At 41.6% G+C, this 22,394-nt stretch overlaps 2 protein-coding genes across 3 annotated transcripts; both read left to right on the top strand.

Annotated features, from left to right (window-relative positions):
* The first annotated feature begins 1,998 nt into the window (after positions 1-1,998).
* LOC139198852 (prostaglandin E2 receptor EP1 subtype-like) lies at positions 1,999-7,050 on the top strand. Its single transcript, XM_070827817.1, has 3 exons — positions 1,999-2,258; positions 4,153-5,063; positions 6,134-7,050. Exons 2-3 carry the CDS (start codon positions 4,194-4,196, stop codon positions 6,401-6,403), a joined length of 1,140 nt encoding a protein of 379 aa, XP_070683918.1. The 5' UTR covers positions 1,999-2,258; positions 4,153-4,193; the 3' UTR covers positions 6,404-7,050.
* A 1,939-nt stretch (positions 7,051-8,989) lies between these two features.
* LOC139224808 (interleukin enhancer-binding factor 3-like) lies at positions 8,990-20,820 on the top strand. Of its 2 annotated transcripts, XM_070856127.1 has the most exons (20): positions 8,990-9,063; positions 9,505-9,651; positions 10,520-10,631; positions 10,929-11,122; positions 11,249-11,423; positions 11,515-11,668; positions 14,040-14,131; positions 14,625-14,720; positions 14,846-14,957; positions 15,052-15,149; positions 15,222-15,330; positions 15,430-15,570; positions 16,839-17,029; positions 17,239-17,358; positions 17,519-17,650; positions 17,903-18,064; positions 18,514-18,640; positions 18,770-18,808; positions 19,767-20,126; positions 20,301-20,820. In XM_070856127.1, the coding sequence occupies exons 2-20, from the start codon at positions 9,539-9,541 to the stop codon at positions 20,405-20,407; spliced, it is 2,634 nt and encodes an 877-aa protein (XP_070712228.1). In that variant the 5' UTR covers positions 8,990-9,063; positions 9,505-9,538; the 3' UTR covers positions 20,408-20,820. The 2 variants fall into 2 exon arrangements, with proteins under 2 accessions (XP_070712228.1, XP_070712230.1); XM_070856129.1 differs by lacking the exons at positions 19,767-20,126; positions 20,301-20,820 and adding an exon at positions 19,040-19,059 and having other exon boundaries at positions 18,770-18,840.
* Positions 20,821-22,394: the final 1,574 nt, after the last annotated feature.

The raw sequence follows: 22,394 nt of genomic DNA, 5'->3' as shown, positions 1-22,394 counted from the left end.
GTATGTGCTCTGCTGAGCATTTTGGGAAAATGGGCAATGCGACAAACATATACAGTTGGAATACTTGTATGCATATGCAACAAGAAAACTCACAGCTTTGTCTTCAACTTCGAAAAGAGATAGATCTTACTCTGATCTTACCTCCGATCTGAGGAACTCCTCCATCTCAGATTGTCTCAAAGATCATCAGGTATGCAGTCAGGGGTTTTTTCTCTCTTTGTGGTCAGTGGAAGGGGAAAGGGCGCAGAGGGAGCCTCTAACCCATAAACCCCAGACTTAGTATTGGACGAGCCAGCGGGCCGCAGAGGCCAAATGGCACCATTTGTAGGAGCAATTGATGAGGGAAATGGGGGCAACAGGGTCTCCTTTCAGAGCCGGAGGAAAAACACACATGGCGGCCAAACGCTTGATTGTTGCACTTAGAGTCTAAACGGGCACCAGGAAAGGAAGAAAGCAGACATAAATTATTGGCTCTTAAGCCCAAAACCAACACACACTGAAACATGCCTTTTCTGATGTGCTAAAAAGACAAATGAAGCATTATATTGAGCAGTCTAATTTAGTATGGACTTCCCAATTTGCCATGTCTATTCTATCTGAATTCCTTTGGTGGGCTTCGAAATCAACAAGATCAAAACTGAATGTGTATAACTTCACTGTTGCGGTCTGTAATATGTCAATAGAATAATCCACTTTGGAAACAGGCTCCTTACAATAATTTTACAGCCATGTTAGCACCTCAGACTTACATACATCCCTGCACACTTTCTGCTACAGTCAAATATGTTTGCATTTTTCAGGCTTGAACCACTCTTTCACAAACAAGGTCACGTTTTACAAATGCATTTTTGATATTTTCTCAGTTTAAATCACATTCTATAATGTGTCAGCTGTCAGTTCATAGACTTATACAGTCCTGTCAAGCAGCTGACCCTTTCCTCCAGGTGCCCCACTTCCAGAAAAAATTAAACCAATTCATGTGTCCACCTCTGCTCTCTTTCCGATTTAAGATGTTGCTTTTATTCTGTTTCCAGACTATTATTTGTGCAAGTATGTGTCCAGCTGGGCTGCCAGGTCCCTGTAAAATGAAAACAAACATGACCACCTGTCCCCAGAGGAGCAGGATCAGAGATACGATATTATGCCTCCTCGTGGTTTTCCCTCTCAGAGTGTCAGTCAAACAGAAGGGAAAAAATGGCATGTTTTCCTTAATGCAGCTGCAAAAACCCTCAGGACCAACAGCAGAGTACTTGAGGAACATCTGGATCATTCATAAGGGAGAATATGACTTTTCCATGCCTTTCCTGAGTTTCTATAGCATGTAGGTATTTGGTTTAAAAACTCAAATACAAAACAAATACGTTATAATTTCACCACATCTTTAAAGACCTGTCTCCTTTACACCTAATTTATTCACAGACCTGAAATAGAAAACCTTTCCAAGCCCCTCTAACAGCAAACTGATATTTGTAGTTCCACCATGGTCTGAATCTTTTGGATAAGTGATACCTCAGAGGTTATTCTGAGCGCAGGGTGACAGATTAAACAGCAAAATAAAACATACTGAAGGCTTTGAAACTCATTCTGTTAACATTGATCCAGGCTCCAGAAAGCAAAAAGCTGAACAGTGACATGTTAAATCCAATCTGCACATTCAAAATTTTGGGAAAAGGTGACAAAGTCGTGGCTGTAAAAATCTAAACGTGAGCTTTGATGAGCACAATGTGCTGCCTAAAGATAATGAAATGTCTCTTTGAGAAATGTAGGTGACAGACATAACGTGAGTAAGGACTGACCGTGTAGTTAACGTAAACAGAAGGAGGCGACACAAAGTGCAGCAGAGGCGTGAACTTGAGTCAGGAGCACACAACAGCAGGAGGAGGAGGAGGAGGAGGAGGGAGGGAGGGAGAGAGGGAGGGACGCCCACACAGACTGAAGGCTGGAGGACCCACTATAAAACCGTAACGCTGTATTTGGGTGTCAGTGGGGATCCTTTCCAACCTGCAAGGCACCATGAGACAGCCGGACGAGTTCAGCCATGGAAAATACTCCCCAAAGGACCCTGAAGGTTTTGACTTTATCAAACGAGAACAGGATTTCTGATCTTAATTTAAAGACATTTTTCCATTTATTTGTGGACTTTGCTGAGATTGTTTCATAAACTCTTTTGGAGGAGTATCTCTGGATATCTGCTTGACAAGGAAAACTGTTTCCTGGTCGTTCAGCTGGACTGAGAAGGTCATCTGAACTATGTAGTGGTGAGCCATTTCTTCATTTGAAATCTAATAATAAAAGTAGACCTTTCCCCCTCAGGGTAGCCTCAATCTAAGACTGAGTGGATTGCATCTTTTATATATAAATAGCACTTATATTGTTTTATTTCTGTGATCATAATCTTTTCTCTGCATACCTCTTACTGCACAACCATACTGCAATCCACCATCATTTCTTTTAGAATCAGAATCAAGTTTATTGCAAAGAAAGTTTTCATAATTACAAGTAATGTGCCTTGGTGTACTGATGCATAATCAGGCCACATAAATATAACATATAAAAAAAAGAGATATTTGCAAACCAGAATATTTATGATAAAAAAATGTGCAATATATCTGTTTTTGAAAGGAAAGAGCTGTACAGTGTGTGCAGGAGAACTGCAATTAAGGTGCAGGGTTTACAGAGCTCTCAAGGGGGTTTAGAGAGCATGGATAAAGCAATGAAAGCAGCCTACCCTTCAATCAATTGTCCGATATAGTCAAATATTGCCCAGATGAACAGATAACACACAGAATGAGTCAGAGAGCGAGTCAGGACAAACTGTTTGACAAGCTGTTCAGTGATATTGAATTGTATAAGCATGGGCTCTACGGAAGGGTTTTTTTAATCAGGATAATTAGACGACCTATTCTGATATCTAATTATAGCAGGATCTGTTAGGGTACAAACAATCAGCTGTTTTCTTTGGTTGTAAATCAACCAAGGAAAACGGCTGATTGTTTGCTTTGTATAGTCAGTTTAGACAATAAAAGTGGGTATGGAAAAATCCTATACTAACTAAAGAAGCTAACCAGTAAAACATATTGATTGTCCATACAGTGTGTTTTGATATATCTTATTGTATTCAAGTGTACCTGGCTGCTATGGCAATTTAATTTCCCTTTGGGGGTTAATAAACTCATCTATCTATCTATATCTATATCTATATCTATATCTATATCTATATCTATATCTATATCTATATCTATATCTATCTATATATATATATATATATATATATATATTGCTAAACCTAAGTGATCTGAGTCCACCATGTAAAGGTCCGGTCATATCTTCAGTCATCTATGAAGACGTTGTAGGAGCATGTGTTGAACTCTTTTAGTTAAGAGTTATTAGAAGACCCCGAATCTTAATCTTAAAAGACTGTAAGAAAATATACATAGTCTATGTTTTTAAAAAAGGCAACGTAAAGCTTCTTAATATGCCACAACAGCCTCAGTGCTCCCTTCTCACAGTGTGTGGAGAGACTGAATACCATTCTTTCAAAATCAATCAGTCAATCAATCTTTATTTATATAGTGCCAATTCATAACAGCGTTATCTCAAGCATCTTTACACAAAGAGCAGGTCTAGACCAAACTCTTTAATTAAGAGAGAGACCCAACAATTCAGGAATTCAAAATTAAGGATTTGCCCCACGTGAGCAAGCATCAGATATTAGATTAGGCAACAGTGGAAAGGAAAAACTCCCCTTTAACGGGAAGAAGCCTCGAACGGCACCAGGCTCAGATGTATCCCTTCATTTTGTGTTTTGATGGTGGTGGTTGAGAGAGCCGTCTAACATGTCGCTCCACAATCTCCCATAGATGTTCATTTAGGACCTAAATTGACCTTTAATCTTAAGGTGATATCTGGAGACTGAGACCATAGCAAATAATCATATCATTTTAATTTGGATAATTTGCCCTGTATGGAAACATGTGCACTTGTTATGTTTCCTCATTCATTTATTCAGGTTTTTTCTTTAATTTTTACGCCTGTTTGTATTTGTAACTTTTTCCTTCTTTTTCATCGATGCATCAAATCAATTGTATTATGTACTTAAGTTGATCCACATCTCATTTGCTCTCCTCAAATTTGATCTTCTTTCTCTTGCAGCCTCCTTTAACTATGGACCTCATGACCTCCAGCGTTCAGTGATGTTAGCTTTGAGCCACTACAACTCTTCAGCCCCCCCGCTCCTCCAACGTTTCTCTAATGACACCCCAGGGAAGGTGGAGGCTGGGGTGGCTGTTGAAGGGCTGTCGCAGCAGGGAAACCTCACCTTGGTGCAGCCCACCACCAGTGGCGTCATTGTTGTCGTATTGTCCATGACACTGGGCATCATCTCCAACATTGTGGCCCTCTTCATCCTGGCCAACGCCTACTCCCTCCAGCGCCGGCGCACCAAAGCCACATTCCTTCTGTTTGCCACTTCACTAGTGGTCACAGATTTCATTGGCCATGTGATCCCTGGCGCCTTAGTTCTCCGACTCTACCTCTCTGGAGGTGTGCGCCCTGAGGACTTCAACTCTTCCGATGGGATGTGTCAGTTCCTGGGTGGCAGCATGGTGTTCTTCGGCCTGTGCCCACTCTTCATGGGCTGTGCCATGGCTGCTGAGCGATGCTTGGGTGTCACTAAGCCACTGCTTCACTCATCCCTGGTCACCAAAACCCGCACAAAGATCTGCCTGTCTGTCATTTGGCTGGCAGCTCTGTGTGTGGCCCTGCTGCCGTGCTTTCAGCTGGGCTCTTACGCCTATCAGGACCCAGGGACCTGGTGTTTCATTAATGTGCTGAGTGACACTGAGGAGGTGGATGTGGCGTTTGTGGTGCTGTTCTCTGGACTAGGTCTGACCTCGCTAGCTGTGGCCCTGGTGTGTAACACCATCAGTGGACTGACGCTAGTGCTCGCTCGGCTCAGGAGGCAGCCTGGCTCCCATCACTCAGCCAAGTCCCACGACATAGAGATGGTGGTGCAGCTGGTCGGCATCATGGTCACCTCATGTATCTGCTGGAGCCCTCTGCTGGTGAGTATCAGGAAGTAGAATGAGAGGGAAGCAGACAGTGAGGTCATAATGAGATGGCAGTGAAGTACACATTGCCATTAATTCAGTTTGCATGCTGTAGTTGAAAATGCTGGAAAGGTATACTACAAGTACAGCCCAGCTATAATATAGGTCTGTAATCAGTACAGGCTTTAGAGCTTTAGAACATAGTATATACTTGTATATAATTAATGGTCAGTCTAATTTTTAAGCTAACCTTAAGATCTCCTTAGGAATGTGCACTGTATGATCTTTCTAAAGGATTTTCATTTTCCACTTCACTTCCATGAACAAACAATATTCGTCAAAAATCAAGAACTCTAATAGAAAAATCTGTTGTAACAAATGGCAGCTCAATAAGAAAACAGTAATGATGGCATAACTTGTACAAATAATGCATCCATTGCACTATCAACGGGAAGAGAGAGTCTACTAACAAACACGGATGGCAGATTGTGCTGCATGTTTCTTTAAATAGGGGTGGGCAGATCAATATCTACAGTAATAACACTTCAAGTCAATAAGATCAGTTACAAAAAACTTAATCCGTCTCACATTAGATCACCTTGGGGGAAACATAAACACTCTCCTTGGTGCATGCACTCTTTGCCTCGCTGCAATTCACGCAGTAAATATTTATTACTTACTGTTAACACTCTCTTGCATTTTAATATGCATGTGATTAAGTAATCACACGACACACCACTCTCCTCAGCTTCATAGTTTGTTACAGCTTTGATAAATTAAGTAATAAAATGACTTTAGAGTGGGCATATTGTATTGTATGTATCTGTCACTCTTACAAAATTCAAAATCACTTGTTGTTGATATAGATGCAACTATAATATCTAATGTGATAATGTGAAAACATATTAGCATGTCCTTAATACAAAGAATATCAGTATGAGCGTTTGAGTGCTTATCAAGAGCATCCATTTGTTGTTGTTTTGCTGTTATTTTCGAGTGACTTTAGCTTCGCTATCAATGCAGTGTTTTTGCTCTTTCACCATGTAATATGAGCATAAATAAAAACATCTGTTTCATGCCTGCAGATCTTTGGCCTGATGTCCGTGATCCGCTCCTACACAGGATCCATTGGAGAAGACCTGCCCAGCTACAAAACCCTGATGGTGATGGGTGTGAGGCTGGCCACATGGAACCAGATCCTCGACCCCTGGGTCTACATCCTGCTGCGCCGCACCGTTCTCCGGAAGATCTACCTCATCGCTAAGTGCCAAGCAGGACTGAGGGGTAATATAATAGGCCGCTGGGAGCCCACCTCTTTTCCAAGCTCAGAGAAGAATCAAGTCAACCAAGTCTGAGCTGAGAGAGGGACTGATATAATACTTTGTGGATACAGTACTTTGTGGATGTACTTTGTGACCAGATCATTGAACGTACGAAGAACAAAGAGGTTTAGATGGAGAGACAAAATCTCTGTCATACTCCATCAAGGAGAGGAAGCTAGCTAATGCTATGATTTTGCACAAAATATAAACTTTCTACTGTTTACTTATAATAAGTGAACATTCCATATTATCATTATTACATTCTCATTTGGAAACACATGGCCAAAGTATATGAGTCACGTTCTGTCCACTGCAGGACTGATGGGATCGAGGGATCTGGGCATAATTTGGTTTCTTTCACCAACCTTTTTACCAGCTTTGAAAGTAAAAATATATGTGCACAGTCACCTGGTTTAGACAAATATGAAAGAATGAATCTCTATCGGTGTAACCATGAAAGGGAGGTTCAGAGTAAAACCAGAAATATTCAGAGTGTATTCGGAATTTGAATTACTTTGCTGAATGTATTTCATAAAGGAATGTTAATATTCAAATACTGTGGAGTTTATGTATGATGAAGTTTAAATATGCTTTCCATGTATGCAGTGCTTTATGTGAAATAATGTAAGATTTTATAAACTAATACTTGAATTGTACCCTCAATTTACTGAGGATATGTAAAGAACTTTAAATTGAATGTAAATAAAACAATGTGACCTTAACCTGAAGTTTCTGTTTACTGACTAAATCTATTCTGTGTTGAGAAGGAGAATGTTGGTTAATAGATATGTTACACTGTACCGTCATATAGATACACATTACATATTATTATATATAATTATTCTGGTAGCTAAACAGAGCTTTAAGTGTGAATTGGACTCCAATAAACATGCTGTATTAACTTGATCAGTTTACAACAGTGGGTTTTTCCATAGCTGTTCCTCAGTTCACCTTTGTATTAATGATAAAAAAACAACAACTTTGTGTTGTAAATGTGTATGTTGTTAGAACTCTACTCTGAGGATGATGTGATCTGCAGCTTGGATTTCCTGCAGAGTCATTCTGGACTTTACTTTCCATAGATGACAAATCAAACAGGATTATCCCCAAAGGTCACAGTTGCTATTTCAGCAGCTTCCTAGTGTCTAGGCAGGTAGTCTGGCTCTGATGTGATAAGTTGCAGTGCTTCAAAACAGTACTATAATTTCCAATTTCCTATCTGATCCGTTTCCTCCCCTGCATCATTTCTATTCAACCACATCCATGCGGTCTGCAGCTGTGACATTTTTCAAATATCAGATTCACAGACCTGGCCAAAAATCCTTCCTGCCAACTGCAACTCGTTAACAGCCAGTGATATCTGGGCGGCCCACTGTGTGGTATTTCACCACAAATGAATGGAACGTGAATGGAACAAATAAATCCTCTGCGGGGGCCACACCATCACTCCTAGGACTCCTTGTTCTTCTTTACACTGAAGATAGTTCCTAATGACATTGGCTGCATGTTTGGGGTCGTTGTCTTGCTGCAGAATAAGTTTGGGGCCAATCCCACGCCTCCCTGATGGTATTGCATGATGGATAAGTATCTGCCTGTGTTTCTCATCACTGTGGACACCATTAATCCCGACCAAATCCCCAACTTCATTTGTAGAAATGCAGCCCCAAACTTGCAAGGAACCTCCACCAGCTTCACTGTTGCCTGCAGACAATTAAACTCTCCAGCCCTTCAGTGAACAAACTGCCTTCTGCTGCAGCCAAATATTTCAGAGCACCTGCTGCCATTTTTCTGCACCCCAGTTCCTATGTTTTTGTGCATTGTCGAGTTGCTTGGGCATGTTTCCACGTCGGAGGTATGGCTTTTGGTCTTCCATGAAGACCATTTCTAGCCGGACTTCTCTGGACAGTAACTAGTCTCTAGTCCTGGTTAGTTCTGAAGGGACACATAACCTAATCTGAATCTTCTGATTTTGAAGGGAACTAAGCATAATGTGTCTTTGATCTTTGATCTTGAAGTTTCCTTGGCCGACCGCTGCGTCTACGGTCCTCACTGTGGCCCATTTCAGTTAATGACTGTTTCAACCTACATATGAAATCGATGCTCATTAGCAGCTGTTTGGTCTACTTGGTTAATCATGCACCTGACTATGATCCTACAAAATTTCATTTAGATTTTTCTTCTGTTCACTCACTTTGCATTTTGTAAATTGGTCAAAAGAAACAACTAAATTTTATATTTTTGAAAGCATCCTTACTTTACAGAATTTCCTCACACCTGCCTCAGACTTTATATTTTCTATTGACTTCTGTCTGAAATCACTAACTATACTACCTATACGTCCACTTCCTAACCTTACACAGTTAAAGTGGTAGCCTGATGTAGGTATTCATATTGCCATGTTACAAACATCACATAAGTCAGCTTCTTATATATTGATAAATATCAGCTTATTTAGATTTAGATTTTTTACTTTTATGTTTGATGTTTATTCTCATTCTTTTGGAGCTGTGTGTAACAACAAGCAATTTCCCCCTGGGGATTATTAAAGGAATTCTGATTCTGATTCTGATTCTCTTTGCAATTTTAAAGGTCGTGCAGTGACGTCATCTTTCAGCGACCGTTCCCTGGTTAACAAAAACGTAACAACGTTACCTCGATAAGGGCTACACCTCTTTATACGTTAGCTGACAAAGGTAAGCTTCACCTGCACAGACGGCACTTGGCCAGAAGTCAGCGGCATGTGAGAAACCGAAACCTCTAATGGGAAACTGACAAAAACGGCATGCTGGCCGACATTAGCTAGCGCGATATCATCCGTGCTATAGCAAAACATGAGCTAACAGCTAGCTAGCTGTCACTGTTTATCACAGCGTCGTTTAGCATGGGGTGCATGAATGACGTGAGCACTGGACAGCTGTATTAGATTGTGTGTGTTTAGTTTAGTTAATCAACTTATGCAGCTCGTTTGACGACAGGAGGGGCCGTTTCAACCTGCTGTGCAAGTTTCCTGCATAACGAGCACCTGCTCATACATACATGAGGATGACATAGTGCCAGTCGTGACATTTGGTTTGATCTGTCCTACACTGCCAGCTATCTGTCGGTCGACCAACACAGGTGTTTTCTCCTAAAAGCAGGTGGCAGCTTTGGTCTGGGAGTCGTGACACCATGGCGGCCGCTGCAGCGCCCATGTGGGATGAGCACCAGGCGTATGAGGAGCTGCTGTACTGGGACAGCCTCATACAGCAGGGCCATCACCTCCTCCCGCATGACTTTGATAGGTGCAGACACACACACACACACACACACACACACACACACACACACACACACACACACACACACACACACACACACACACACACACACAGCATGTCTTGTAGTGGCTGTGGTGGCTGAATGCATTTAGCAGACTGGTAAAGATCAGAGAGACATTTAGCACTTCATGTTCGGTCTAAAGGATTTTCACTTTCCACTTTGTTGTGCAAACAATATTCACCAAAAACCAGGACTGGAATAGGATTATTTAGAAAAATGGTAATTCAATAAGAAATCAGTTATAATTATCAGTAATAATAGCATACAATACTTACTCAAATAATGCATCCATTGCACAATCAACAGGAAGAGAGGGTCTACTAACAAACATGTAATGCATGGTTAATCTGAAGGCAAGGCAATTAAGTTTGAAAGCATGTTTCTCTATAGGTAAGTTAAATGCACTTTACATTAAAATGTATACAACATCAAGTAACATGTACAGAAGATGCAAAGATATTTTCGAATAATTCTCAAAAAGAATTTTAAAGATGCCAAAATACACACACACACACACACACACACACAAAGAAGTGAATTAACACCTTAAACACAGACAAACGCTGAATATGCGTGTGACAGATCAGGAACAGGTAATAGTTGACTCTGCTGATCAGTAAATGCTTTTCTACTTTTGAAATCACTTCTATCATCACAGCCTCTTGAATTAAATGTAGAATAATATATAGAAGGACAGTGGGAAGATTTAACCTTATAGGGATTTGTTAACTGTTCAAAGTGTCAATGAAAAATGATGATTGTCGTTCACATTTATGCATTGATGATGTAGCATCAATGCACCTGCTTCATATTGTCATTCGGTCCTTCCAGATACGAGGAGCTGCGTTACTGGTATGACTGCCTTTGCTACGAGGAGGAGCTGAGACAGTACCACGACTACATCGCTGCTATTGAGGAGATGGAGGATAAACGGCATCACGAGGTTCTTATCTCACCTGCTAAATGGTCCCCCAAAGACATGATGATCCAAAAGCATCTTTTAGATTGAGTCATTTAAGATGCTTCCTTTCTTGTTTACTGGATTACATCAAAGTAGCAATAAATGGGATAATGCAAGAATTGCTTTTAATGAATATTCTTAATAATCCACTAATTACAAAAATATGAATATATGATTACATTATGAACTGAAGATTATAAACTGAACATTTGCTCTCTGGTGCACTATGCTGTCCTTTTTTCCAATACAAACCTTAGCATTTCTGATTTGCTCATCAAGGAAGCCGCAGCCTCCCAGGTGCACACAGGGCCATATGATCGTCATGTGATGGCCAAACACTCCGAAGTGTACCCCTCTCCAGAGGAGCTTAAGGCGGTGCAGACAATCGTCTCCCATGTGGAGTGTGCTCTGAAGACCGTGTCTGACCAGATGGATACACCGAAAGACGACAAAGAAAATAAAGAGGCAGAGAGGTAATCGAGGCGCCCAAATGGTTTGTGGCAGCTGTCCCAGTGGTTAAAAAGTCAAGTGGCTTTTTGAATATTCAAACTCTACTGTTTTTCCTGTTTACGTAAATATGTTTTTTCCCCACTTCACAGTGAAAGTGGTGATTCACAAGATCGTGTCCTGCGTGGGGTTATGAGGGTCGGCCTGGTAGCCAAGGGACTCCTGCTGAAGGGGGACAAGGACCTGGAGCTGGTGCTGCTTTGCTCCAACAAGCCTACTATCACCCTGCTTCAAGAAGTGGCTGAAAAGTTAATTGCACAGTTGGAGGTAGAACTGAGTACTTATAGTTGTTTTACATTGTTCAACATTTTTTTAAAAATCACAGATTTGAATCAGGTTTTTTTCCTTCTTTTATCAGTTAAGTTCAGAGGGGACATATACAGTAAGCCAGTGTCCAGGGGATGCGGCCATTGTTGTGACAAGCACCAAGGAGTCGGCGCTCACTCTCACGATCCACCTGACATCACCTCTTGTCAGGACGGAGCAGGAGACTAAAGCTACAGAAGAAGAAGGTGCGTATGTTGGTCCAGCTACCACAGGCCTGATCTGTGTGTTCTCAGTATGCAGACACTGTACTGCTCCACTGATCTGAACCCTGCACTGACTATTGAAACCCCACAGACGTTGTCCATCTTCATCTCATTAAACCTCAGTGGTGCTCGTACAGTGACTGTCTCAGACCGATGCCAGTGAACAACCAAATGAATGTTGGCTCTTCACTCGCTCGAGAGTCCTATCGTCGTCTTGTGACAAACTGGCGTTTGCCAGCACTAAATTTCATCTGTAGTTACTGATGCATTCTGCACATGTTGTTGATAACAATGCAAGTCATGAAAGCAACTTTGTTTATTCTTGTTCAATTGTTTTCATGTTTTTAAATTGAAGGCTTTTCAAGAATAACAAGTTAAAGCGCGCATTGCATGTACTTGATGCTTAACATGTACATTTGGCACCAGCTGCAGCAAAACTGATTATCAATGAGGACATTTCTGTGGCTTCTCTCGAGGAAGACCAGTAGAAATAAGTAAATCCTTATTTGTTTATAGATGAATGTGCTGGTTAGTGGAGTGTTTGGTGTGTTGATCAGAGCTGTATTTACATGGGAGTCATAAGTTTCACTGAGCTCATTTTAAGGTCAGGGGGAGTTTGCTGAAGTCCCACATACAGAACCATACCCGTCTCAGTGCAGCTTTAGTCCATTTACTACACTGCACACTGTGGCTGCGCCGTTAAAGTGATGTAACAATTGTGATCATGACTCTAGCTTCCACAATCATTCAGACCCGATCGCGTGCAGTACTGACACTGTGTTTGAAGGGCTTATTTAGTGCATCGAATCAAGCACTACCTCACAGGTAAACTGTCTTGACGGGTCAGGGGTTTGTCATGAGCACTGCCCCGCAAAAAAGTAGTGGATTGCAGACAGTTTTAGACAGGAGTCAGTGTTACAAATTTGTTCGCTCGGAGAGCTGTATTTTCCCTCAGTAACTTCTGTAACACAATGGTGTGCAGCGGTGAGAAAAATGCCAGGGGAAAGCAAACCGTACAAAGGAGAGAAAATGGAGAGAACTGGTGGAAGTTGTTGAGCTAACAGTTAACTTGCCAGCTACAGTGGTTCACCTCTCCCCCTGTGAGTAGTAAATATCACCCAGCTTCTGGACTCCGCCTATTTTGTATCTGTGTAAAAAAAAAAACAACAAAAAAAACAGTGCACAAACAGTAGGCTAGCAGCTCCACCAGCGGGCCAAACTCAAACTTGATTGTTGTGTGTGGTCTCTGCAAGCTGTTTTCTGTGCTCATCCAAAGGTTGTTTGTGTGGCAAGAAGCTCAGCTCCATTCTGTAACCAGGAGTGTTTCTGCAGTTACAACAAATCCAGCAGAGTGAGGAGATACCAATTAAAAAAGGACTCGAATCAGGCCAAAAAAATCGTAATCTGGACATTCATAATTTACGCAACTGTTCTGGAACTGCATCGTTTTAGTTGGGATTGACAGTTTTTATTTTAGAAGATTACATTACTCTGATGACATGGCTATTAGTATTATTTTAATCTATATTTACTGTAATGTTAATCTTAAAGAAAATGCTGATTTCATGTAGATGCTTTTGTTTAACGATTTGAACATTTTCAATATCCAACTAAACATTTAGTTTTTTTCCTAAATGAGGATGGATATTCCAGATGATTGTAATTACAGTTAAATATCATAGTGATTTATAGATCTGGCCATCATAGTGCAGCCCTGTTGCAAGCATACTGCTGGTCATCTGGTTTTCAGTTTTTAATCGGACGTGTCGCTCATACGACAATTAATTGTGGCACAGTATTGGAGTGAACTCGCAGAAGCCTAAAGCTTACTGTGTTGGAAATGAGCTAAAACTTGCATGAAGCTGGTATGGCTCTTTATGTTTCTGCACTTTCATAAAGCCTGTTGAAGCCACTTTGGATCAGGACTCCATCAGTTTTGCTGCAGTGTGGGGCAGACGTGAAGATTATCTAAGTGCTTGTGATTTACAACTGATTACCTTTTAGTTTGTCAAGTTTTTTAGGAACGGTGGACCTTTGACCAACTGGACACACTGTCTCAGGAGGGGGGGAAAGCAGCAAACCCAGGCCAAGGGGCTAAGGGAAGGGGGTATTCATTTGTTAACAACATGCTATGCAGTGTTGTAAATACTGTTTCTTTATGGCGGCCTTTACTTCCACTTGTACTCACTGTGGAAAAGTTAGCTGGGATCTGAAGATTTACACATTAGGTTCTTGGGACCCCCTTTCCCTGCTGCTGGTGGTTTGGGGAAAGCTGCTACTCCCTGAGCTGCAAGACAGAGCCGACCCCCTTGGTCAAACTGTACCTCTTCTTCTTACCCCACCTCGTCAATAGAAACGCGAACAGTCAACGATCCGCCGGACGTTCTGGACAGGCAGCAATGCCTAACTGCCTTGGCGTCTCTCCGCCACGCCAAGTGGTTCCAGGTTTGCATTCACGTCCTTATTTGTACGTAAGGTTGAAGTGTTTCTTTGGTCTCTCAACTGTTTCTTTAACTGTGCTCTCAGTTGTTGTTGATGTAGTCCATAGTCTTATGAAAGTAGAGAGTGTGTCGGGAAGTTTTAAGAGTTTTACTGATTAACTCATGAAGAAGGATCTGCTGCTTCAAACCAATGACAGATGTGGATAAATCATTGGTATTGACACCAGCAAATAATTAGATTTCAAAATGTCCTCAGTCAGACTGAGCTCACAATATCAGCTCCACATCTGTTGACCAACCACAAACAGCATGTGGACAAAAATGTGTAACATATGTGTTAGTCTCAGCTTTGATGATTTGGACGTGGCTCAGTTGTTCTGATCTTCCTGGGGATTGTTTTCGGAGTCGTTTGGTGGAACCTCAGAGAGCACAGGGTTGAGGCGGCATCAGAGGCAGCAGGTCCCCCGGCTGAGCTGGCTTTTTGCTTGTGTCTCCAGGCAAAAGTCAACGACCTGAGTTCCGCCGTCGTCGTGATCCGGATCATGAGGGACCTGTGTAACCGTGTTCCTACCTGGACGCCGCTCTCAGGATGGGTGAGGAAGCTGTTGCCGCACATGTTTTTGTAATGGCCACTAAAGACTTTTGGCAGCTCCTTTCTTGCTCTGTGATCAAAACCTTTTTAAGTATAAGTAGTGTGTGTGCTCTCATCTCCACACAGCCTCTTGAACTGCTCGTAGAGAAGGCTATTAGTACATCTGAGCGACCAATGGGAGCAGGCGAGTCATTGCGCAGGGTTTTGGAGTGTGTTGCATCTGGAATCCTCCTGGAAGGTGAACGTTTTTTTTATTGAGTTGTCAAACCGGAGTGAATGTTCACATACTCATATTATCATTAATATACTAATTTAATCATATCTGTGCAAAGACGGCCCTGGAATTAAAGATCCATGTGAGAAGGAAACTGCCGATGCCAACGCAAGTCTGACTCTGCAACAGCGTGAAGACATCACACAGAGTGCTCAGGTGAGCTGAGGCACAAGCACACTCATATCTTTGAACCTTGGTAATGGTGTCTAACATTTATTCTTCCCTTAGTTTGCCTTGAGGTTGTGCGCATTTGGACAGATGCACAAAGTGTTGGGGATGGACTTCAAACCCATAAAGCAACGGAAATCAGTGGGAGCTGGCTGCAAAGGTGGTACAGGTACCTGATGATCTGTGTCCTTTTCTCTTTCTTTGCATTTGACTGAACACCTACAGGAAAAGATCTATTCTCAAGCTCCTTTCTGTTGTTTTCATGCAGCCCAAATAGCACCTGCTGGACTTTTCAACCTGCCAGCTAAGAGATCCTACTCTGAGGTGGACTCAGTGGAGGAGGAGCAGCACCTCAACAGCAAACAGAGGAAGTCTCTCAAGTTCCAGAAGCGCTTTCAGAGGAAATCATGTAAGCAATGAATGTCAGAGGCCTTAATTTAAGCCGAGTCTTTTTACTTTTAATGAACCACTTTAATTTAGGATGTGTGACCTGGCACATATGACGTAAAATGTTTTGTGAAAATGATTTTATTTTTATTTAATTTTATTGATGTTACCTTCAACTCCATGGCAAAACACGAGCCTGACATTGTTGAGCTGTCAAAATATACTATTGTATATTTTCAGTTCAATTTGGCTTATTTAAAAGATACTGTGGGTAATTTGAATCTTTACTCTTTCTATTTTCCATCCAATTTAATGTTAATTGTGACAGTTTTTCCAAATACGCACAATACGCATGGATCCACATGCCCTGTGATGCCAGTTTATTGTGTACACTCAGCTAAATCTAATGCAGTCTAATACCTTAATACCTGTGCCTGATAAATCGGCATCACAAAGTACAAGATAAAAAAAAATCAGTTGTTAAAAAAATCAGTTAATTATGCGTTTCAAAAGTGTTGTCTTCAAGTATTAAGGGATAGATTTGCATTTTTACAACATTTCAACATACTTGGAAGAAGTGATTTTGAACCTGTTCGCACATTACATTAATCACATTGTGTATGAGTACACAGCCTTGGTGTCAACAGTGCAAATACGGAGTCGGGAAAGTGACTTTGAAGCAATGGCATTGAAACACTTGTGTTGTAAAAAGTTGCATTGGTGCTCATTCTTCATTTGTTTTTTCATGTCATCTCTTTTTTTTCAGTGACTTTTTTTATTTACAGTTGACAGTTGGAGTTTTTTTCCTCCCACAATGACACAATTATTTTTGGGTTTCAACTTTCTGTCACTGTTCTGGAGCGTGGAGGCAGGGGTTTGACTCTCAGTGCCAGTGTCTGCCTATCTCTGTTCAGAGTTTGCTGTCAGTGCCAAAATTTATTTCGAATGCCAAATTTAAAGTCACTGCTTTGGCTCCACATGCAGACGCTTCCTCAGGATCGGTGTAATAAGAATTCGAGTCGTTAATGTCAAAATCAGAGCCCCTGCTCCCTTATGACACTGGAAGCAATGTGCTGATTTTCATTAAACCAGATCGAGAATAGTTGAACTCTGCTAATAGAAACTTGGTGTATTAATACAGAACTGTTTTCTGTAAATGTACTTAAGATATATAAAATACTTCAAGCTTACTACTTTTGGGCAGTACAAGTAATGAAATAACCACCAAATGTATTGAATTCATTTACTTGATGGCTCATGTTTCTCTGCCTGTCTTCTTTGTCTCTGCAGTCACAGATGATTTTAGCATGAATGCTGTGATGCGTCTGAACCAGTACAGACCTGGACTGGAGTATCGACTTACATCTCAGACCGGTCCAGTCCACGAGCCGGTCTTCACAATGGCGGTAGACTTGAATGGGAAGACCTATGAGGCAACAGGACCCTCCAAACGAGCTGCCAAGCTTAATGTGGCCACCAAGGCAAGACTCGTGTATATCAATCTAAATACACTGCCTTTAATTTGCTTTATTATAAAAGCTAGTTTCCCAAGTTAACCTGAATGGCAGCTCAGTTATTGTGATTCTTGACAGTTTTCTTTTCACCAGTACAGCCCACAGTGTGACTGGAGGAAGAGTTGTTGCTGTTTTAAATTCCCATCCAAGTTCATGTTTTGACTTTTGTCATTCAGGTCCTGCAAGATCTCGGCCTTCCCACCGGCTCAGAGTCTAAATCAGAGTCCAGTGGAGACACTGAAGGAACCCTGGAATCAGCAAAAGCGTCTTCCACGGCCTCTACCACGTCAGACGATGTATGTTCCTGCTGGAGTGCTACATTTAGAGGCATCTTTTTAAAAACTTAAAGCCGTCTCAACATTGGCTTTCCTCAGAGAGAAAAAAAGACGCGAGATGTTCTTGACTATTGGGTTCATAGTATTTAACAGCTATTGTTTGTCCACTTGCTATGAACAGAGTTGCCAGGGTCCTATCTTGACCAAAAATGGCAAGAACCCGGTGATGGAGCTGAACGAGAAGCGCCGCAGCCTGAAGTACGAGCTGTCTGCAGAGACGGGGGGCTCCCACGAAAAGTGCTTCGTCATGGAGGTGAGTCAGCTGTGTCATATGTCAGGAACCAAAACTAAAAAGATAATTGAAAGGTTCATGTTGGTGTTGTTTTTGTCTTCATCCTTTGCCTCTTAAGTGTTAAGTGAACACTGAAACACTTCAGTCCATAAGGTGGTGGTGGTTCTCAACTCTTAGAGGCAGAATCAGATAAGAGTAAACTCTGTAACAAAAGGTAATGCATGTCAGATTTAAAAGTGCAAAAACTTTGATGTGTGGTCTTCGGCCTATCAGGTGGAGGTTGATGGCCAGAAGTTCAAAGGGAGAGGCTCTAATAAGAAGGAAGCAAAAGCCTTCGCTGCCCTCGCTGCTCTGGAGAAGCTTTTCCCAGAAGACAGTGGAGTGTCAATCACCAACAGAAATCCTTCAAAGAAGAAGGTCACCTACACCGACATGGTAATTTATCCAGTTAACGTGCTGATCAAAGAGTTATCTAGTTAATACTGCCTCAAACCCATCACAAATACAATTCTGTCAGAGTGTACATGGTCTGAATTTGGATGTGGACCATTTTGGGAGAAAATGGCTCTTTACGATGATGTCGATGGGGACTTGAAAGCATTGGGAGTTGACAGGTTATTTCTTTTAGTGAAAGCTTCTCCTTCATCTCAGCGTGTCTGTATCATGCCCTTCTGAAAACACTCTTTTGCTTTAAATGTATCAATGTTGAATAAAACTTTCAGTTCCTCAGTCAAATCTTAAAATGATTACACCCCAGAAGAATACATGCTCACTTACTGTTCACTGTATTTATACATCAAGACAAAAAAGAAAATTTCCTTGCTAACTGCATGCGCATCTCTCACTCTCACTCATCAAATATTCTGCAATCTTGTGTTCACCAGCACATCCCAGGCTTCGGCACTATCCGTGGCATTCCTTCAGACTCTGGGTCTCGTGGCTGGGGTCCCAACAGAGGTCGAGGCAGGGGCAGAGGCAAACCGTTTCTTGCAGGACCCAGCTATAACAAGAGTAAGGAATTTTACAGTCACTAGATGTCAGCCGAGTCTTACAAAGATTATGTTGTATGTTTTTAAATTTGCTTCGTACACCTGTAAGAAAATCAACTAAATAGTCATTTCCTTTTCTTCATTTTTAAAGCCAACTACAGTTATGAGAGCAGCACTGGCACAGGCTATCGTAAGTATACACTCTGTGCAGACTGACTTTAGGTTGGTGTGTGTGTGTGTGTGTGTGTGTGTGTGTGTGTGTGTGTGTGTGTGTGTGTGTGTGTGTGTGTGTGTGTGTGTGTGTGTGTGTGTGTGTGTGTGTGTGTGTGTGTGTGTGTGTGTGTGTGTGTGTGTGTGTGTGTGTGTGTGTGTGTGTTGCCACAGAATAACACAAATAGAAATCACTGTTCTACAGTTACAGTTTTCCTGTTTTATTTTGCCTCCATACGCCGACAGCTGTGGCCAGAGGCATCATGTTTTTCGGGGTGTCTGTCCGGACGCACATTCTTGTGAACGTCCACTTTGGCTCATGGATGAACTGATTTAGATTTTGTCGATTAAAGGTCAAGTTTACTGTGACCTCACAAAACACATCTTTAGCCATAACTTGAGAATTCATACACTAGTCATGACAACGTTTCACACAATGTTTAATTGTCCAATAAGACAGTGATAAAGTGACATTTTATGTCCAAAAAGTCCCACTTGACTGTGACTTTACAGTGTTCTGCTGAAACACTTTTCTGGCTGTTTTCCAACGTCACAACTTGCAGAAGGAGAGATTGGGACCATATTTCACATTTGGTTGGATACTGAATCGGTGACACCAATCTTGGGTCAGGACTGACATGGTTCAATGTCTAAGTTAAATATGTTAAAATAAAGTAAGTTCCAAAGGAACTTTACAGTGATGTTAAAATTCATAATACATCCTAATGCAAGTAGTAAAAGTTTTATGCTGTGCATGTCTTGCCTGTCGTGCATTATACTGCTGTCATGCTGCCCAGATTTGTCTTGATTGACATGGATTCATTTTAGTTTACCAAGAATGCCTTTTGTTTGCACTGTTGAAGGAAAATGAAACAATGGTCAAAAGAAAATGATCTCACACATCAGTGATATTGCTCTTGTCTCTAACTGTCCTTCAGATAAACTGTATGGTAATAATGCAGCCAGCGTCGCAGGCAAAGGCAGCGGCTCCACTGGACAAGGCAGTAACATTGGCTACGGCACCTTTTACCCAGAGAGCAGCACTTACTCCTCCCCACCCGTCTCCAGCTCAGACTCCAACACTATGAAGGTGGAAAGCTACCAGTCGATGCCTCCTCCCATGGACCAGGAGAGCCCCTACAGCTACGGGTATGGAGATGAGAAGAAGAAGATGCTGACCCAAGGTCAGAATGAGGGGCAGGTCCAGGTCCAGGTCCAGGGCCAGGGAGGAGACTACTCTATGTACAGCACAGCTTACCCCAGCTCGGTAACGGGTGGCCAAGTGTATAATAATTATGGTGAGTATTAATGAAGCAAGTTGAAATCCACTCCTGCAATCAAGTACAACTGCCCGTCTCTTCTGCTAGTGTTTTTTTAAATACTGATATACAAATGATACCTCGCTGCATTTAGGTCCTGTTTCAGTATCCTGTCCATCAAATTAAGGACTCTGGTTTGATGTCACTTTACAGGCTGGGGAAACCAGTCGTCCTGGGGGAGTCAGCAGGGTTATGGCATGTACCAGGGCTTCGCAGGACAACCCCAGGGCTCGTTCTCTGGATACGACATGAATTACTGATCATTACATCATGTACAGCCCCTCTCCCCTCACCATGCCATCTTTTGACTCTGTCCATCCTCGATGAAGATCCTGGAGTACCACTTCTGAAAAGGAAAAAAAAGTGCTTGTGTTGCCACTGAGACTGGAATTTTACTGTTTTTTGTTTTCACCTCACTTGACGATTGTAGGGGACAGACGCAGGCTTATCTTTTGAGTAAAGCCAACCTGTTTTTCCTTTTAACAGCAGTATCCCTCATCATTTCTGTGTTGACCTGAGTGTAAAAAAAAAACATACCTTGTTTGTCATTATAACTTGTTTATATGGTTGTGGTTTTTTTTAGTGTACTGGCTCTGTATCAGTATGTTATGGTCTTGATTTAAAGCTGCTTGTAGTTTTAACCGGAAGATTTATTCATTTCTGTGTCAGATCAAATCCTCTAATCTTTCTTGTAAAATAAATGGTTATTATTTTGGAGCTCAGTTTCAGATTAGTTTGCTAATTGAGATTTTCAAGCTCACCTTCTCACTTACTGTGATGGATGAAAGTCTGATATTGAGTGGGACAGTTCAGGTCAACTTGAGTTTCCCTTAAAAATACTGAAGATATTCCTCACTTCGGTGCTACTGAGAATGTTTTGTAACACTCACAAGTGCTGCGAGTGGTTTCTGCAGGACATGCAGATGCTTCACAGTATCAGCATGTTTGTTCTGTATGGATGGCTGCGTGACTCAAAGATGAGGTGAAGCCTCTGAGGAAATAAGGTCACTGTAGTTGCAAAGATAGTTGGATTCCCCAGTGAGGAGATAAGAGAGAAGGTAACAACACAACTAGAACATAAAACCGACAATAAATTGGTGTAGAAATAAGATAAGATAAAAATGGTAAAATACAGAAGTTGTTTTTATATATTTACATACTGCCACTTTACAAAAGGGAATGCACTTATGTACCCTATGGCCTTATAGCTTGCGAACCTGAAACCATATTAAGAATTACTTTCTTCAAAGGACACTCACATATTTAATATTGATGCCTATGAAGACTGAGACAGGTTACAAAAACAATATTCATAATCGAAGCAGCAGAAGCTGAGATATCCTGAGTCAAAAGCTTCAAAACACTGCATCCTACATTTCCCATGATGCCACTGGCTTGCATCTTTCATTCGACGTTCCTGCTTAATAGACGGCATATTTTAAACTCCAAACCCTCAGTTTGTTCCCCAGGCTTTCTGGTGAAGTCTTATGATGCAATCCATTATTTCCAGAACTTGTGGAGAAAAAAAAGACTTCTGACAAAAAGTCCAATGGAAGTCATGGAGTTCACTGACATAAAATCACGCCTGATGTCGCAGCAATGTGGTAGCCAATGTGACTTCACCATTAAAACAACTTCTAGTACTTAATGCTATTGGCTATGGTGAGCACGCTCAGCACTCGTTTACACAGTTTTGAGCTATTGTAAGTGATTATGTGCAAAGAAGAACAATACAGTGAACTGACGGTTTGTCCTTGCTAATGATGCTGTAGTCATTAATATAGATCCTAAGCTGGTGCTTGTGATGACTTGCCATATAACCATTAGTTTGCTGTTGTGGGCATCCGTGTTTCCCGAGCAAATGTATCGGGATGCATTGATATTGGAAGCTGTACTATTGACTTCCGACTTGCAATGGATTTCACCTTTAAGTCCAGTCTGAGAAAATCCTGATGACACCACAATGACATCATCTAGGTTTTTTAAAAATTTTGGAAGTTTCCCACAGAGCTGCAGAAGACACTATACAACTGCATAATGGCTCAATAGTACTACTCCTGACAAGTTAAAAAAGAAGGTGGAATGCCCCTTTAATTAGGCCTGCATGTGAGAGCAGAATAAGAACTAAAGAACTGATTTTGAATGCTGCAGCCGTGTGCATCTCACATGCTAGTTGCTCTTCATCTGGTCATTGTCTTCTACTGATTTAGAGCCACCAAAAGTAAATTCCATGGCCCTCTAGCTGCC

The sequence above is a fragment of the Pempheris klunzingeri genome, chromosome 3 (genome assembly GCF_042242105.1).
Source record: "Pempheris klunzingeri isolate RE-2024b chromosome 3, fPemKlu1.hap1, whole genome shotgun sequence".
In the NCBI taxonomy this organism is placed as follows: domain Eukaryota; kingdom Metazoa; phylum Chordata; class Actinopteri; order Acropomatiformes; family Pempheridae; genus Pempheris; species Pempheris klunzingeri.
This window is presented reverse-complemented; position numbering and strand designations above follow the sequence as displayed.

What these genes read in the sequence shown, in the direction of transcription:
- LOC139198852 (XM_070827817.1), top strand. Translation starts at nt 4,194, where the DNA reads ATGTTAGCTTTGAGCCACTACAACTCTTCAGCCCCCCCGCTCCTCCAA. An exon ending in TCTGCTGGAGCCCTCTGCTG is followed by an intron (nt 5,064 to 6,133) that starts GTGAGTATCAGG and finishes TCATGCCTGCAG; the next exon opens with ATCTTTGGCCTGATGTCCGT.
- LOC139224808 (XM_070856127.1), top strand. Translation starts at nt 9,539, where the DNA reads ATGGCGGCCGCTGCAGCGCCCATGTGGGATGAGCACCAGGCGTATGAG. An exon ending in AGTTAATTGCACAGTTGGAG is followed by an intron (nt 11,424 to 11,514) that starts GTAGAACTGAGT and finishes TTCTTTTATCAG; the next exon opens with TTAAGTTCAGAGGGGACATA. An exon ending in AGCTTAATGTGGCCACCAAG is followed by an intron (nt 17,030 to 17,238) that starts GCAAGACTCGTG and finishes TTTGTCATTCAG; the next exon opens with GTCCTGCAAGATCTCGGCCT.